The sequence below is a fragment of the Malus sylvestris genome, chromosome 9, assembly GCF_916048215.2.
Source record: "Malus sylvestris chromosome 9, drMalSylv7.2, whole genome shotgun sequence".
Taxonomy (NCBI): domain Eukaryota; kingdom Viridiplantae; phylum Streptophyta; class Magnoliopsida; order Rosales; family Rosaceae; genus Malus; species Malus sylvestris.
In genome coordinates this window covers 33,255,847-33,273,369 of record NC_062268.1, presented here as the reverse complement: position 1 = coordinate 33,273,369, position 17,523 = coordinate 33,255,847, and the positions used below count along the sequence as shown (strand labels likewise).

Below are 17,523 nucleotides of genomic sequence, written 5' to 3'. Positions count from 1 at the left end.
CATTATTCATACACGTATGTTCATTTGATGTCCTCAGTCAGTACGAAACCAAGGGCAACTCGGGATGGCATGCGAGATTCATGCCTTTTGGCATCAAGAAGAAAATTTCTAGGACCCACCACTGCATAGAACATGTTTATAGAAACTTAAACCCAAAAAAAATTTAGGAGCTGTTAAAGGTACACCAAAAATGCCATCATGCACTCCTATCAAATGTATTTCCTCTCTTATAAGTATTTCTATATGTTGGTGTTGAAATTTTTTAGATCGACAAGCCTGGGGGGCCCACTCTAACGACATCGATATTGTTACCAACTTTACCACCTACCCAATCCAATTAGGTGTGGAGTTTTACCACAAAATGTCTCAGTATTAGTTAGAGTAGGGTAATCATATTTAAAGTCACCATTGTTGACTTCCACCATCGATGCACGCCCCCTCACGTGTAACCACACATTGGCAATTGAAACTCAGAGGTTGACTCCAATGGAGTTGAAACTCAGAGGTTGACTCCAATGGAGTCTAGACTTGATTTCAGTCTTTTCAGGAAGTGCCTCTTAAGAACTCAAAGGTTGGCTCTATGTTAAGAGTCCAAGCTTGTTTCCAAGCCCACACTTCCTTGTGACAAGCCCTTGGCTTGCACGGGCTCATAACCGTGGGCTCTGATACCATGAATTTTTACGTGTAACCACACATTGGCAATTGAAACTCAGAGGTTGACTCCAATGGAGTTGAGACTCAGAGGTTGACTCCAATGGAGTCTAGACTTGATTTCAGTCTTTTCAGGAAGTGCCTCTTAAGAACTCAGAGGTTGGCTCTATGTTAAGAGTCCAAGCTTGTTTCCAAGCCCATACTTCCTTGTGACAAGCCCTTGGCTTGCACGGGCTCATAACCGTGGGCTCTGATACCATGAATTTTTTTTTTAGATAGATGGACCCAGGGGGCCTCACTCTAACGATACCGATACTGTCCCAAACTTTACCACCTGCCCAATCCGTCAGGTGTGGGGTTTTACCACAAAATGCCTCAGTATTAGTTAGAGTAGAGTAATCATATTTAAAGACATCCTTGTTGACTTCCCCCCACCGATGTGGGACTGCCAACAGTTTGAAGTGTAGGATGACTTCTTTGAAGTGTTGTTAACAATTCCCAAAATTTATCTCGATTAATAAACCTATTAGAGACATATTTTCAAATTGACTCGTATACTGGTGATGGATAGAGGATTATATGATCACCTGGGTGACATTGATCATGAAAGTATTGAGAGTTGTCCCACATCGAAAAAGAAAGTGTTGAGAGTTGTCCCACATGAGATGGCGTGTTATGGTTGTACAACAATGAAAATGAACTATTTCCTTAGTGATTTAATTAACATAGATATCTCACTTCTATTTTCATTTGGTTTTAGTTTATATGCTCACGCTCTAATAGAAAATCTCTTAGATGCATACAGAAGGCCGTGGCCCCAAGAAGAAAATGCCAACAATTACAAGGGTCCATGGTTTTGCACCGAGATTTACAGGCCCAACCACATACTGAAAAATGGAACCCTGCAAAACTCAGCAATGTGGAAAATTTAAAGTTAAAACTCACAGATTTCTCTTAGTTCCAGTTGTTTTGGCTATGAGAGCTTTATCCTTTAGGGTGCCACATATTGTCAATGAAGACTAGGGTTTCACTAACTGTACATGGGGATTACACATGCAGGATACTTCATATGGACTGCAGCCAATGCATAAACACAAAAACTTTCTTCCCTGCAACGTTAATCTACGTAAAAATCTGCCTGCCAATTGACTGTAGATGTATACACGTCCAAATGCAAAGGGCATGTAATTAAAGATCAGCCCTTAAAGGTTAATCTTCTGTAGAGTTCTCATATCCCTCAATGCCATAATTCTGGTATATCAAGCCTTGATTTACCTCCAACCATCTTTCTACATCTTCGTCAGTGAACTTCTTCCGGCTGCAAAACACAACGTCAAGTAGCAACGATAGTCCAGTTTAAATTGATAAGATTATAACACCAACATATATACAGTGTTTTTGGATAACAAGGCAACAAACAGGACAAGAAGTAGGCACTTTTTGCTGTGAAGAAAAGAGATGAATACGGATTTTAATCTAGAGGATGGAAATGTTCGTAAACAAACTAAACCTAATAATTGATAAGATGAAGATACGTCCCAAACTTGTATTGGTTACCTTCAATTATTAATTCCAAGTCTAACATACATCATTAATGCGCAAGTATAGCCAGTAAGATCATTTTCAAAATAGTGGTAACCTAGACATGGAATGATTCAGATAGAAAATACCTAAAATTCACTCGCTTTAACCCCTTTTGTCCATTTGGCAAGACAACAAGCGTGAGATGCACTCCAGGTTCAAATTGTTCTACCCATTCAAGCTTTGCCGATTTAGTTTCTCTACCATGGGGTTCTGACTTCGGCGTATCAGACAACACAGCAGGCGAATCCGATACACTATCTACTTCAGGAAGTTTTGTATTTGTATTCAGTGGCGTGAGTTGAGGAAGTTTTGTATCTATACCATTGTTTGGTTGCTTTCCAGCAGACGCCTTTTCTGAAATAGTTTTAAGCTGTACAAAATAAATTATATGTACTTTCAGATCTTGTAAATTGAATATTGTGGTTTTTTTAATCATTTGAAGAAATGCAAGGTAGATGCATGATAAATTTCCAATTTAGTGACTAGAAGGCCTACAAAGAAGTGGGAGTGAGAATATAAGACTCTCATTAGCTGTATTTAAGGTAAGTTTATGTTTAAAACTTTAAAATCATGTGAAGCAACTCTCGTTGTTATGTATCAGGAAAGCATTTCAGAAAAGTTAAATAAGGGATGGATAGAGGGGGAGTTACAAGATCCATATAGAAAGATTCATTATTTTGGGAAAATTCATCGACCAGAAAAAGATCCAAGGAAAGAAGCAAAATGGCCCTCGAAGAGATTGAAACTGAAGTAGGATTATGAGTGTGCACAAACAAGGTAGAATTGTTATCGTACAGATAATAAGAAGGGCCAGATATGAATAATATCGAATGATAAGGCAGCAAGTACAATGTCTACAAGTTCCATGCCATAGAGAAGTGTGTGACAACTGTAAAACAAGGAACAAAAATGAAAATCGAGTCGTAAAAAACAGACATGAACTTCCTTCAAAAGCAAAATGGAAAGTCAGAGAGTGAAAATCGACAGCATTTTTATAAACATAACCCCTTAATTTTTAGGAGAAGCAACACATTTACCCTTAACGCCAAAGCTTTTATAACCTCCTTTGCTGCCTTACATGTAGCCGCTTCATCCCTTGCCAGAGACCATGTTTCCTCAGTCTTCTGCTCACATTCATGAATCTTCTGGCTTCCAATTTTGCATTTCCTTTCAAGGTTGTGTGCCTACTATGAGCAAAGTGAACGACAGATGCAAAAGAGTATAAAAATATATTTTATACAGCTAATAGAAAGCATGCAAACATCAGTTCAAGAAAAAGTTTATATAAAGTAGTAAAACTTACCATACCTTCCTAATTGCCTAAATGGTGACTGTAAGTTCAAAACTAGGAACTGAACACTGACAAGTTTTCATGTGTGTGCATACACCAAAGAATAAGAATAAAAATGGATACGAACATAAGCAACAAAATTAATAAGATAGAATCACCTCAACTGTCAGCCGCTGTATTTCTTCAATAACCATCTCATCTGACGTGGATATGCATTTCTCTGCGTTACTGGCACCGGACATTGGGGATTCTGAATGCACTAGGATGACAGAAGATAAATGATCTTTTGACAGAGAGTTAAGTGCTGTATAATTTTCTCTATAATACGGTTTAAATAGATCAGGGCATGAGACTTGGCCCCATCGTGGCTCTTCGCTCAAGGAAGAAGAAGCTGGTTCTAGATGCTGCTTGTTTCCTTCTTGGTTTTTCATGGTGGTGGTCCTCACACCAGACTGGCGTTTCTTGTTACAAGCCTGTTTGATAGATAATAGATGACCGTACTTAGGTGTTTCTCCAGCCTTTTCTTCTTTCCTGTCTGGGACTGACTTTTCTTCGGTCAATAGCTTTATGCTACTATGATTTTCTTGCTTGAATGATCTACATGAATGTGTAAGTTTCTGCAGATTGCTAAAGCATGAATCACAGACTCGAAAAGCCTTGCCTTTCTTGGGTGCCAGCGAAGAATCCATAGCCTTCTTACTGCTACACGAATGGCAGAATAGAAGACCGCAATTGTAGCAGTTGTGCTTCTTCCTAGTAAACCCAAAAGGTAGGTTGCATCGATAACAAGCTGACTGGTTGCTGACAGAAATAGATTTGTGAACGCAGATTGCAGCTGTTGAATTTGATCCACAAACAACACTTTCTACCTGCTTGTCTCTCAAAGCCTCCACAAAAGTTGGTGTGCTACGATCGTTGATATCACCTAATCCCAACTGTCCATTAGTCCCCTTTCCCCAGATATAAACATTTCCTCTGGCTGTCAAAACAGCTATATGATATGAACCGGATGCTATTTCTCTAACAAACTCTTCCTTAAGCTTCCCTTCAACCAATGTGATTGATTTATCCTTGGCTTGAGCATTCCCTAACTGCCCATGTACTGAACTTCCAATTGTATAAACTGCACCTTTATTGGTAAGCCCAACAGTCAACATTCTTCCACAACAAACTTGAACAAAATCATGATCCGCAAGCTGCCCAACGCAAGTTGGTAAAAGCTTCTTCTCATGATCCACATGTCCTAGCCTCCCTCTATCCCCATCACCCCATGTAAACAACTTCCCACCAATTGAATTGGACCTGAGAAAATCGACCATGATTTCAACTACAGCAGCCATGTGCCATGATCCGCACGCAGCAGATTTTACCCATAAACCCTTGAGAGATTCAACTTGCTTTGGTTGATAAACACTATAAAGATTTCCGTGCCCCAGTACCCCAAAGGTTCCGTCTCCATATGTAAATAAATTCCCAGAAGTGGACACCATAGCTGTATGCCATTCCCCACAAGCGACATATGATACATTTATATTATTCAACGGACCAGAAAGTTTATGCGGTAACCACTGACTGATACTCTTCTCCTCGGCCTCTAAACTGGCACCGCAACTTGTGTCTCCCCATGTATAGAGCTCACCAGAATGTGTCAGAGCGCATGTTTGATATTCACCACACGAAACAGATTTCACCTGGATCCCATTAAGGGAGTCAACAGGTTTAGGGTTGCTCACATCCATATTGATTTTGTGCCCTAGTCTTCCCCCTTTAGCGTGACCCCAGCAGAACACTTCCCCCTGCTTCGTAACTACTGCAGCATGCTTCCCTCCTAAAGATATATTCTGTACATCCATTGTCATAGTTGATTCTAATAACTTAGGCAGTAAAGCATCTGCTTGCAATCCACTTACATTCCCTCCAATACTTTCACCCCAGATCATGACATCTTTCAAAATATTGTCCTTTTCAATTCTTGAGGTTCCATAGGCATAGGAAACAAACCTGTGAGGCTCACAGTCGGCATCAGAATATATTCGCCTCCTCTTGAGATAATCTGATCCAAAATATGGAGAATCTGGAACTGAGATGTCCATTACATTTTGCATATTTGATAGGACTGATTCCGACGAATAAAAGCTATCAGAAGAAAAAGATATGCCATCAGAAATACACCTCTCAGATAGTGTTAAAGTAGGACTCCCGCATACGCTTTTCACCTTCAAAAAAATCAATAGACGAAAAATTGAATGATGGTTAAAAATGCATCTCCTAACATGGTCTAACTAAATGAAAACTAAACTCAGATATTGATATGCTACTGATTGAACAATAGAATAGTTGGAGAAACGAGAAAAAAGTAAAAGGTATAAAAACCTGGGAGAACTCGTTGTCATCATCCACTATTCCAAGAGTTTGCCTTCTCCTAAAAAGACCTGCCGGACTATTTAGACAACTTTGCACCTGTCTGAAACTCCCCAAATTATTAAGTGGTCTAGGATGGCGATGCAGGGATGTTAAAGCCCTCAACCCTAAAATCCAAAGATCACATTGGATTTCATCTTTGCACATCTGTATAAAATGAACAATAAAAATTAATGAGATACAATAAGCAAAGGAACTAATGATCTTAAGGCATTGAAGAAATAGACTTAAATCGAGACATCAGATTACCAGATCAAGTGAACATTCACTGTGTGCATAGACAATTGAAAATGACTGACCCTTCCTTTCTGGTTCCAGTTTCCCCCGTAAACTAACCTGTCATAAGTGGAACCGCCTATGATATAGAGCAAAGAAGCATATTGCTAAACAATGTGTGATGTTAAGAGTTAAATAAAACAAGTTAAAATCTGACTTCAATCTGAATTACATACTGTCCACTGTCCGGGTATAATTTTTGTGACTGAGCTCAATTTCAATTGCCTTTCCTCCTTTCTGGAACACCATATCAAAAACTTCTCATCCTGACATCCAGAAAAAAGTGAAACTCAGGTATCTATCGTTACTCTGCTTGATAGCAATAAAGGGACAAAAACTAATAACTGGATCAACGTTTGTACTGCTATCAAGGGGAAACGAACCAATTGATTGTCAGATTCCAATTCTAACTTCAAAAAAGAGTAGCAATGCAAGTAGCATGAAAGTTGAATATTGATTAATAGATCATACAGATTTGATAAATAGGACATCAGCATGTAAAATAGTTCCTCTTCGTGCTGGATTTTTATGAACATATTCAAAACAATTGCCGAGAAATACGTTTTCCAAGCTGGCAATAATGTAGACTATAAATCTTACAGCACCCTCCTGGTAATCAATCACCACATTGCAAATATGTAAAAGTTAAGCTATAACAAAGGTTTTGCGGTTGGCCAAGAAAATGTTACACAGGGTAGAAAGGTTTAGCAAGTTGTTTGATAATATGGCATAGAAAATGGTCTAAAATCTTAAATTAACCCCATGAGAGTCAGTCCCATGGGATTTTTTCTGGGGTGAGGACACCTTTGTTACCAACCAAAAGATAATTGTAATAATACACTTAAGTAGTGTTCTGCAGAAACAGACAGCTCGATCAAATTTCATGAGCATTGATCCAGAGCTACATGAAGATTGCACATATTGAAATCATTGATGCCAAGTTACAGTACAGAAGTCTACCGTGGAAAGCCGGAAAGGGCAGAACTTGGGCTTCCCTCTTCGTCCATATTTCAGCAGATAAGCACCCCTCTTCATAGAGACAACTGCCTGTTCAAACATCAAAATGGAATTTTTTTACCGGACATAAAGCGAAAATCAGAAGAGAAGGAGAGCTTGGGAAAATGGGAAGAGAAGACTCAAAGACTTCAATCTATTTCTTACTCAACTTACTTAAAATTCACAATATTATCAAAATAACGGTAAACATGCGATTAGAGTCTTAAAAATATTATATTATTCTAACAAGTAGATGGTTCCCCACACAACTTTTGGTTCTATGGATTCATATCAACTGGCAACCTATTTGAAATCCCAAAAGAGATATCTTCAAAGAAAATAATTTCTAACTTAAAGAACTGCAATTAAAATATGATTATTTTATTAAACAAAAGCTTCAAATCAGTTGTATCTCCAGACTTCAGTGATATATGGTTAAACAACTGAACAGAAATGTGAATTGTACCACAAGAAAATTTCTGAAGTACCAATAAACGATACTAAATCCCATAAATATTAAAAGAAAATTGATGTAAAAGAATGCAGAATTTAAATGCATTGATGGATATGATGAGAAAGGAAAAAGGAAAAGGGAAAAAAAGAAGGGTAAGAAGAGGAAACCTGTTGTACTGCTCTGTCAAATGCAACAGTTGACAAAGAATGTTCGTCCATTTCTGTTTTTTGGAGAGAGAAAGAGAGAGAAAGAGAGGAGTAGAAGAAGAAGAAGAAGAAAGGCTTGAATTTCCCCACAGAATCAGAGAATGTGTGAGAAGCAAGAATGCACTGAAGGGTCAATCAGTCTGACCAATTTAAACTTTTTAAAAAAAAAAAGCAATAATAATGATAATAGAGGCAAAAATGAGTGAGATATTATGTTTCCTTTATGGTGTTTTTTTCCTTTTGTTTTATATTTTGTAGGACTGCATTGGTTGTTATATGATTACGACAAGTGAGTGGAACTACACATGAATGTCCACAATTAGAAAGATTAAGCGAGTCAAATTACACATGAATGTTTGGTATTGGGGTGATTATGCAGCCTATACCAAATATTTTTCTAATGTATTAGAAGATTAAGCGAGTCAAATTACACATTAATGTTTGATACTGGGGTGATTATGCAACCTACCCTTTTTCCTCGCTTGGAGCAAGTCCACCCCTAAGGACTTTGTGACAGCACCCAGCTCATTTATCCATCTCCACCCCTAAAAAAATGCGCTGGCACCCAGTGAAAATATGCGCTGGCACAAACAATCTCCATCCCTACAAAATACGCTAGCACCCAGCTCATTTAAAATATTTTTAAATTTTTTCTAAAAGAATAAAAAAATAAAATAATTTTAATTTCGGATAGGATTTTTAACCAATCTCGTCATGCTACGTGTCATTATCCGAACGTACTATTTTGTGAATAGATTTCCGCTAAGATCTTCAACCAATCCCGACACGCCACATTTCTTGCTTATCCATCTCATTACCCATAATCGGGTCATGAGTAGTGTGAACCCAACATTCATACAACGTAACATCTTCAATGATCTTCCATGAAGACATTTTTTTCTCTTAAAGTGTAGAAAATAAATGTAGATAGTATAGAAAGTGTAGAAAATATTGAAATGTGGTGTAAGGTGGAAGATGAAGGCTAGGTATTTATAGAAAAAATAATAATTTTTTTAAAATTTTACTGTATTGTAAAAAAAAATTATGTATTTTTTTATAATTTTTAATTAATTTTAATGTAGTTAATTAATCTGGACCATTGGATTTGAAAAATATTCAAATTCAAGAGCCAAGGATCTGCCACGTGGCCAACGGTCATAAATCTGACCGTTGGGTCCTTTTTTTGGAGGGGTAAAAAAGTGGACCGTTGATCTGTGATAGGACGGTCCAATTTAAAAGTAAATTTTAAATTTTTTTTACCGTTGGAAATCCAACAGCTCTGAGCATGCCACGTCGCTGACTACATCTAAAGCACAAGTGGGCTGACAACGCCTGCCCCCTTGTCCCCTACTCGCGGCCATGCGCGAGTGTCATGCACGGGCCAGCCAAATAGGCCGGCTCCTGGGTCTGTCAAAAATGGGCTGGTCTGTTGCCTGGCTTAGGCTGGGTGCTAGGCAACTTTGTAGGTTGGAAATGGACTGACCCTCAGCTTGATATTTGGACTGGGTGCTGGGCAATGTTGGCTCCGGTGGACTTGCTCTTAGAGCAATTGAAAATAACATAATCTTTTATTTTATTTTTTTGGTGTACCTTAATACCCTTTTTCCTCGCTTAGAGCAATTGAAAATAACATAATCTTTTCTTCTTTTTTTTTGGGTGTACATCAATATTTTTACGTAAGAGGGAGTTCGGCTAAGTCATACAATGGACAACCTATTTTGGTATCAAATTCGTCATCCACAAAATTCAAACCTAAAACCTCTCCTAATGGGAAAAGGAAGACCACCAAACTATAGTACTGATTGGTCATAATCTTGCTTTTTAAATATAGATTTGATAAAATTTGATTCTGTAACGCCATATTTTAGTGCTTTCCTAATGGGAAAAGGTTGGAGTTTCGGGATGCATAATTATAGGAGCACAGTTAGGGATGAATCAGCACAAAATTAAGGGTACCTTAAAAAATGAAATCAAGTTTGTATTTTGACTCCTTAATCTGCCCCCAAAGACAAAATTGATTTTGACTTTTTATACATGGATATCCTGTTAGTAATCTTAACCAAATCTTCCATTTACATCGATTTGTATAAGGGAGCACCCACATGCCCTTCAGATAGCACAGAAGTTGAAGTTGGAGGAGGGGTGAAATTTGATGGGAACCTTGCCACTTGCGGTTTGGCTCTCTATTTATGTTGCTTGTAACTCAGAATTATAAATTAAGTTTGTCAGAACTATAGTCCTATAAAGTTGTCATGACAATTTTTTTCAATTAATGAAATTGTAATTAGTGTTTATAGTCGGTCTGTGCGCCATATATCATCTCTTATGGATAATGTACATACACCATATAAATTTCATAATCATAATGGTTCAATTTCTTAATCTTCATTTGAAGATCATATTTACAAAGAATCATTCAGATCATATATGTGTATGCATCCAAATGGAGCTCTCCCCTTATCTCAATTGGATAATTCACATATCCCACCCCTTGAAAAACTTTGGCATCGAGACCTTCAACGATTGGGCAATGAAAGGCTCGACAGTCTCAGCGTCGGAAAGGAGAGAGAGCTATTTGGAGGAAGAGAGAGGAGGAGCCTAAGAGGTGGTTTGAGTGAGAGTGAGTAATACAAAATAAAGGTAGAACAAAAGTATTGAGTTAGGGGTTAGCAGGTTAAAAGAAAAATACAGAAAGACACCAAACTCATCTAAAACCAAAAGAAACAGAAAAATACAGCAAATTCATCCAACTTCAAACATTGTAGTACAGTAAAGAAAAATACAGAAGACACTACGGCAACAATTTTCTTGAATGCAAGCGATATTCTACAAAACACTGCCACAATTTTCTTAAATGCAAGCGATATTCTACAAAACACTGCAACATTGAACTTTACTTAAAGAGAGAGGCCAAAATTACAAAATCATAACATGTCACAAAGTTCCATTTATTTAGCTGAAAACAAAAGTTTTCAAACTGTCCCCCTTGAGAAGACTCATTTTCCTATTCTCGTACAATACAGCGACTGATCAAGAAGGAGCATGATTATTTGTTCCTTATTTTTCAAAGTATTAGAACAGAAATTAAGAGATCAAGTACACAAAGTACTAGTAAATCCGATCATCAACGAAGTAAGGATTATCGATCTCTATTCAAATCCCATCATCTTTTTGAGATTGATGACGAATTCATAGACTTTTTCTGGGTCTGGAATGACTTTGGCTACTGTCTTTCTCTGCATGCACCTATTAATCCAAGCAGACAACTTTGGTGTGTGGTCTTCAACCTTGAAGTTTCCAAACTTTTCATATGCAGAGAACCAGCTCGTTATACCGATCGTTATGATGTCAACAAAACCAAAGCTATCTCCACCGAAGAAATCTTTGTCCCCGAGAAATTTCTCTAGCTGCTTTAAGACTTCTATAAAGTCTTTTACAGCTACCTCTTGTGCTTCTCCTTTGGTCCTCCATATACTGCTTCCTGCATCGTACAGCTTCATGTATACAATCATGAAGTTAGACCTATATATACAAACATGCTGCTTACTATTGGGTCATCAAGGTTTGGTTACTCAATGATACGACAGTAATACTGTGTTACTTGTTAAAAATGCAAGTTCATATTTGAATGATTAAAAAGCTCATTTTTTCACCATTAGTGTATCCTCATGTTACTATTTGATAAAAATAAATAAGATTCAAAGTGAGCAAACGTAGATTTTGAATACTTAAAAATCCGAATCATTTAGTAAACTAATTTGATAACAAAAAAGAAACATCGACCGAAGAGAGGACCTAATCAAATCTCAAAAAGTATATAAAAGAAACCAATTAACCTTTTTGTCAATGTAGTCGGCCTGGAACTTGGCCTGAGCACGAGCATAAGGGCAAGATGGGAGCAATGGTGGAGAAGCCCAGGTCTCATCAACGTAGCCAACAATGATGCTTGACTCACACACTGGTTTTCCTTTGTGAAGCAGCACAGGCACCTTGGTGTAAATCGGGTTGGATGTGAGGAGCAGCTCACTCTTGCCTCCAAATAGATCTTCAGCTCTCTCTTCATATTGGATGCCCTTTTCCTCCAACACAATTTTCACCCTCATGCAGAAAGGGCTAACCCAGCAGTCCAAAAGAACAACATCTTCCGTCGACATCTCTATCGATTTTCTCCTGTGTATATGATTTTCTAGAGTTTGAGGTATATAACACAATGAAGAAGATGTGGAGGAATTTATAGGGAGTGTGTGTTCTTAATTAAATACTTGTTAATTAGGAGATGGAATTTTCGATGTTTTGTGAGGTGTTCTTGTTTTGCCCTCCAAAGAGGATAAACTCTTGTAAGTTTGTTAATTTAATACATGTTAACTAGCGTTAAGTGTTTGTCAGTTGGAGCTAATTATGCTTCAAGAAAGGTTTTGTCTTAAGAGTATGGAGTATATATCTAGCTAGAAAGCCGGCTCACAAGAAGTTTCAGGTTTTGATCGACAGGTATATCTCTTAATTATTTGTTGGTATCTCTTTGTTAGTCTGCAGAGAAACCATAATATAAATTACAAAATAAGAACAAACCAGCCGCTCTGAAGTTAAGTTGCTTGTCCACCAATTTGTGATTACCGTAGTTTTTGTAACCATTTATCCTATTTATCATTAGCTAAAACATAATCTCCACATTACGGTTGCATTTCTTCCAGTCACCTATTCCCACAATTTAACAATTTTGATAACAATTAACATTTTCACACCGTCTATTTATTTTATATATATGAATGATTAAAAATAATCTTCTTTTTCTTTTTGATGAATAAAAGAGGACAACTAAGACACCCCCTGGGCCGACACAAAACCCTAAAGCAAGAAACAACAACAACAACATAGCCTTATCCCACTAAGTGGGGTTGACTGTATGAATCCTAGAACGCCATTGCGCTCGGTTTAAGTGGGGTCGACTGTATGAATCCTAGAACGTCATTGCACTCGGTTATGTGCCACATATTCCGTTAAATCCAAGTACTCCAAGTCTTTTCTTAGAGTCTTTTTCCAAGTCTTCCTGGTCTTCCTCTACCCCTTCGGCCCTGAACTTCTGTCTCGTAATCGCATCTTCTAACTAAAGCATCTGTAGGCCTTTGTTTCATATGTCCAAACCATCTTAACCGATTTTCTCTCATCTTTCCTTCAATCTCGGCTACTCCTACTTTACCTCGGATATCCTCATTCCTAATCCTATCATTTCTCGTGTGCCTACACATCCAACGAAGTATTTTCATCTCCGCTACACTCATTTTATGTACGTATTGATATTTCACCACCCAACATTCGTGCCATCAAGCATTGATGGCCTTATTGCCGTCCTATAAAATTTGCCTTGAGTTTTAGTAGCATACGACAGTTGCACAACACACCCGATGCATTCTTCTACTTCATCCATCAAGCTTGTATTCTATGGTTGCGATCTCCATCCAACTCTCTATTCTTTTGTAAGATAGATCCTAGGTGGCGAACGCTGTCACTTTTTGGTACTTACTGATCTTCAATCATCACCCCTAACTCATTTGAACCTTCGTTCGCACTGAACTTGCAGTCCATATATTCTATCTTTGACCAACTTAGGCGAAGACCTTTAGATTCCAGCATTTCTCTCCAAAGGTTAAGTTTCACATTGACTCCTTCCTGAGTTTCATTTATTAACACTATATCGTCTACAAAAAGCATACAACAAGGAATATCTTCTTGAATATGTCATGTTAACTCATCTATTACCAATGCAAAAAGGTAAGGACTTAAAAATGAGTCTTGATGTAACCCTACAGTTATGGGAAAGCTTTCGGTTTGTCCTTCATGAGTTCTTACTACAATCATTGTTCCATCATACATATCCTTTATAGCTTGGATATATGCTACTCATACTCATTTCTTCTCTAAAATCCGCAAAGAATATCTCTTAGGACCCTATCGTACATTTTTTCCAAATCTTTAAATACCATGTGCAAATCCTTTTTCATATCTCTATATCTTTCCATCGATCTTCGTAAGAGATAGATTGCCTCCATGGTTGAGCGTCCTGGCATGAACCCTAATTGATTGTCCAAGACCCATGTCTATTGCCTCAATCAATGCTTAGTTACTCTCTCACAAAGCTTCATTGTATGGCTTATTAAGTTAATACCCCTATAGTCAGGGGTGGAGCCACATGGAGGCCAGGCTAGGCCTAGGCCTATCCTGAAATGGTTAGTGTATTTTGACAATCCCATCATCACATGGGTTCGAAACTCATTGACATCAACAACCTTTTGCTTTTTTTAGTTTAAACTAAACTTATAATTAGGTTTTTGGTTTACCATATAACAACTAATTTCAAATTAGAGGAAAATCCAATTATGTTGAAAGGAAAATCTCATGGTAATAGTTTTGAATTATGGCCTTAAATTTTTGTTTGAATCTTCTTTTTTGTTTTTTTATTGAAGCTCGTAAATAAGTGTTGTTCTTATAATATAATCATCCCAATACTTAATTTTTCATAATAATTTAAATCTCCATTACTCTTGTTTGATAAATTTTCTGTGCCAATAAAAAAATTTTAAATTTTCTAGAAGTAATCATATTGCTATATTTAATCTGATTTCTTTTATGTGTTTGAAATGCCCCTCATGAGCAGAATTTATGGCTCCGCCATTGCCTATAGTTCATGCAATTTTGTACGTCGCCTTTATTCTTGTAAATACGCACCAAAGTAAGATGAGAGAAAATCAGTTAAGGTGGTTTAGACATATAAAAAGACCAAAAAAAAAATCTCATCTGAAGGACGAATATTGAAGCCGCCGCCAAGCCACCATAAAAACCAGGCAACCACCACCGAGGTCGCCCAAATCGCCAGACTTCTCCTAACGCCCTAGCCTTCGTGATGAACACCACAAGCCTGGTCCAATAGTCGCCACCCGAAGAGTTATTGGAACGAAACTTTGATGCTGAAGAAACCACTACCAATATTGCGATGAAAGGTAGCGATACGAGGACCATAAACGACGTTCTGCGCACATTCCCATGCAGAAGCTAAAATTCTCTTTAAAAAGTTTGCTTTTGAAACGGGTGTCGAATTCATTTTAAAGAATCCTTACCACTCAAGCTATCCAACTGTAACATCCCACATCGCTCAGGGGAGTGGATCCTCTAAGCTTTATATGTACATGTCCATCTCTTTTTAGCACGAGGCATTTTGGGAGCTTACTAGCTTCGGGTTCCATCGGAACTCCGAAGTTAAGCGAGTTCGTTCAAGAGCAATCCCAGGACCGGTGACCCACTGGGAAGTTCTCGTCTGAGTTCCCAGAAACAAAACCGTGAGGCCGTGATCGGGGCCCAAAGCGGATAATATCGTGCCACGACGGAATCGAGTTCGGGATGTGACACAACTGCTTACACAAGATCAAGATAAGTGAAAAACAAAACACATGGTTGTAATCTGGGGAAAAAAAACATGGCATCATTTATGCGGCTATCAATGAAGATGGAAAAACCAATTAGCTTAGGGTGATCGGGGTTGCGTGGCAATACCCACAAAAAATAATCTTCTCATTGTATTCAAAGGAATGCTTAATCCCTCCACAACCACCTAGAATTCATGAAAAAATGACTTTATTCGCTTATCCAGTTTTGCGTTCGAGGGTTTTTTTTTTTTTTTTTTTTGGCATACATTATCTGTCTATTTTATCCCCATGTTGGTTTATATGGGCTCTATTGTCATAAACTATAGTTTATAACTTTATTGGGCTCGGCCTGCATTTTGCTTTGTTATTGGGCTCCACTAATGTGAGTGGATGTTATCAAAATAAAGTTGACCACACCCAACACAACACCCACTCTCCTCCTCCTTTAACAAAAAACACCAAGTACTGTTCACTTCAACAAAAAACCATATTTTACATTAAAAAATTAATTATGTACTATTTAATTTACTATTCAATTTACCGTTTATTTTGTCCTTTTCATTTTGGAAATTAGTATTCCTCCTCCTCCTCCTCTTCCGCCCCGCCTCCACTTCCTCCTCCTCCTCCTTCCTCTGTTTTGTCGTCGTTGGAACATTCCTTTCAAAGTCGGTCAATGAAAATACAGTCAATTTTGTACAGAATTACAATATTTGATTTATTCGCAAGGCACCGAAAATTCAAATACTTTCTTGTCCGATCAGATGTTTGATATGATGAGAAGAGTAACACTAGCATGATAGGAGCTGTGCCATTCGGGGTGCTGGCTGCGTGCGTCGTCGTTTTGGTCCCAATGGCCATGGCCGGATACCATCTCAGCCGCAAAAAGATGCTTTTCTTCAGCGGCGCTCTCTTCATCGCTCTCGCCATCGGCGTCCACCTCAGCCCTTACTTCCCCTCCGTCAACGACTTCGTCACCACGGTCTCCTCCGTCGTCGTCTTCGAGAACCGCCGCGACTCCTGCCTCTCCCACCTCCACGACGTTGTTTGGGAGGTTACTCCTTCCCCCAATTTCAACGCCCTCGACAGCAACACCGTCAATTACGACAAGTCCTGGGCTTGGCCTTCTTCCTTCGCCGTTTCTGCATGTGGATTTCAGAAGCTGGGTCGTTTCGACGCCTCCGATCTGCTCAACGGCTCGTGGGTCGTGGTGGCCGGAGACTCTCAGGCGAGGCTGGTGGCGCTTTCGCTGCTCAGCCTGGTTCTGGATTCTGGGCCGCTGGAGAAGGTTAACAAGGATCTATTCAAGAGGCACAGTGATTATCAGATTGTGGTGGGCGAGATTGGGATGCGATTGGATTTCATCTGGGCTCCTTATACTGTGAATTTGACCAATCTGGTGTCGAAGTTCAAGCGAAATCGGAACTTCCCGGATGTGTTGGTGATGGGTTCTGGGCTATGGCACATGCTGCAATTCACCAACGCTTCAGATTTCCGTGTTCAACTGCAATCACTCAGGAGATCTGCGGAGTCCTTGTTGCCAGTTTCGCCGGCGATTGGCTCTGAAAAGCCGGAAACCAGCTCGGCTTCAGGCTCTGGTTCGGCCCGGACGCCACACTTGTTCTGGGTTGGCATGCCCACGTTGATAAACTCGATGTTGAATACGGAGGAGAAGAGGGAGAAGATGACTGATGCAATGCGGGGTGAGTATGATAAGGAGCTTCAAAAGAGTAAGCTTTTGCGGAAGTCCGGCGGTCCGCTTTGGTTACTGGACATTGAGTCCCTGAGTTGGAATTGCGGGGTTCGATGTACGGTTGATGGAATGCATTATGATATGCGTGTTTACGAAGCAGTGCTGCACATCATGCTAAATGCATTGCTCATCGAGTCTCACCAGAAGCTTTGATTTGATTCTTTTTGTTTTCTCTTGGTATATGTCCTGCTCCGGCTCACTGGTTTGATTCCATATGGAGTGAGCTTTTGATTCGTCAGGGAGGTTGGTTGGCTCCTTTGCTTCCTCCTCTTATCTTGCATCTTCGGTTTCTGCCAGGTTTCTCTCTTGGCCTCGGAAAACTCGGTATAGTTTATGTGAGATAGCAATTGAGATTGAAATTCATTTGTATCTGATTTGCATTAATCTGAATATTGAATATACTTACTTGTATTGTGTAGTCTATACTCAAGACAATTCACAAAGAGCTTCCTGGATAGAAAGTACATGTCCCTTTT

General features: G+C 38.8%; 3 protein-coding genes across 5 annotated transcripts; 1 reads left to right on the top strand and 2 right to left on the bottom strand.

The window, feature by feature from the left end:
* Positions 1–1,428: 1,428 nt before the first annotated feature.
* On the bottom strand, positions 1,429–7,959 carry LOC126634617 (PH, RCC1 and FYVE domains-containing protein 1). 3 transcript variants are annotated; one of them, XM_050305147.1, is made up of 9 exons: positions 7,841–7,959; positions 7,184–7,270; positions 6,400–6,489; positions 6,197–6,283; positions 5,900–6,094; positions 3,685–5,742; positions 3,273–3,419; positions 2,322–2,605; positions 1,429–1,969 (listed from the first exon to the last, which is right to left on the bottom strand). In XM_050305147.1, exons 1-9 carry the CDS (start codon positions 7,889–7,891, stop codon positions 1,861–1,863), a joined length of 3,108 nt encoding a protein of 1,035 aa, XP_050161104.1. In that variant the 5' UTR covers positions 7,892–7,959; the 3' UTR covers positions 1,429–1,860. The 3 variants fall into 3 exon arrangements, 2 of the variants coding, with proteins under 2 accessions (XP_050161104.1, XP_050161105.1); XM_050305148.1 differs by lacking the exon at positions 1,429–1,969 and having other exon boundaries at positions 2,422–2,589; XR_007627400.1 differs by lacking the exon at positions 1,429–1,969 and having other exon boundaries at positions 2,491–2,605; positions 3,273–3,402.
* Positions 7,960–11,028: 3,069 nt separating this feature from the next.
* LOC126634625 (probable glutathione S-transferase) lies at positions 11,029–12,033 on the bottom strand. The gene is made up of 2 exons (XM_050305158.1): positions 11,716–12,033; positions 11,029–11,373 (listed from the first exon to the last, which is right to left on the bottom strand). The coding sequence occupies exons 1-2, from the start codon at positions 12,031–12,033 to the stop codon at positions 11,029–11,031; spliced, it is 663 nt and encodes a 220-aa protein (XP_050161115.1).
* Positions 12,034–15,858: 3,825 nt separating this feature from the next.
* On the top strand, positions 15,859–17,508 carry LOC126634621 (protein ALTERED XYLOGLUCAN 9-like). The gene has a single exon (XM_050305155.1). It carries the CDS (start codon positions 16,091–16,093, stop codon positions 17,198–17,200), a length of 1,110 nt encoding a protein of 369 aa, XP_050161112.1. The 5' UTR covers positions 15,859–16,090; the 3' UTR covers positions 17,201–17,508.
* Positions 17,509–17,523: the final 15 nt, after the last annotated feature.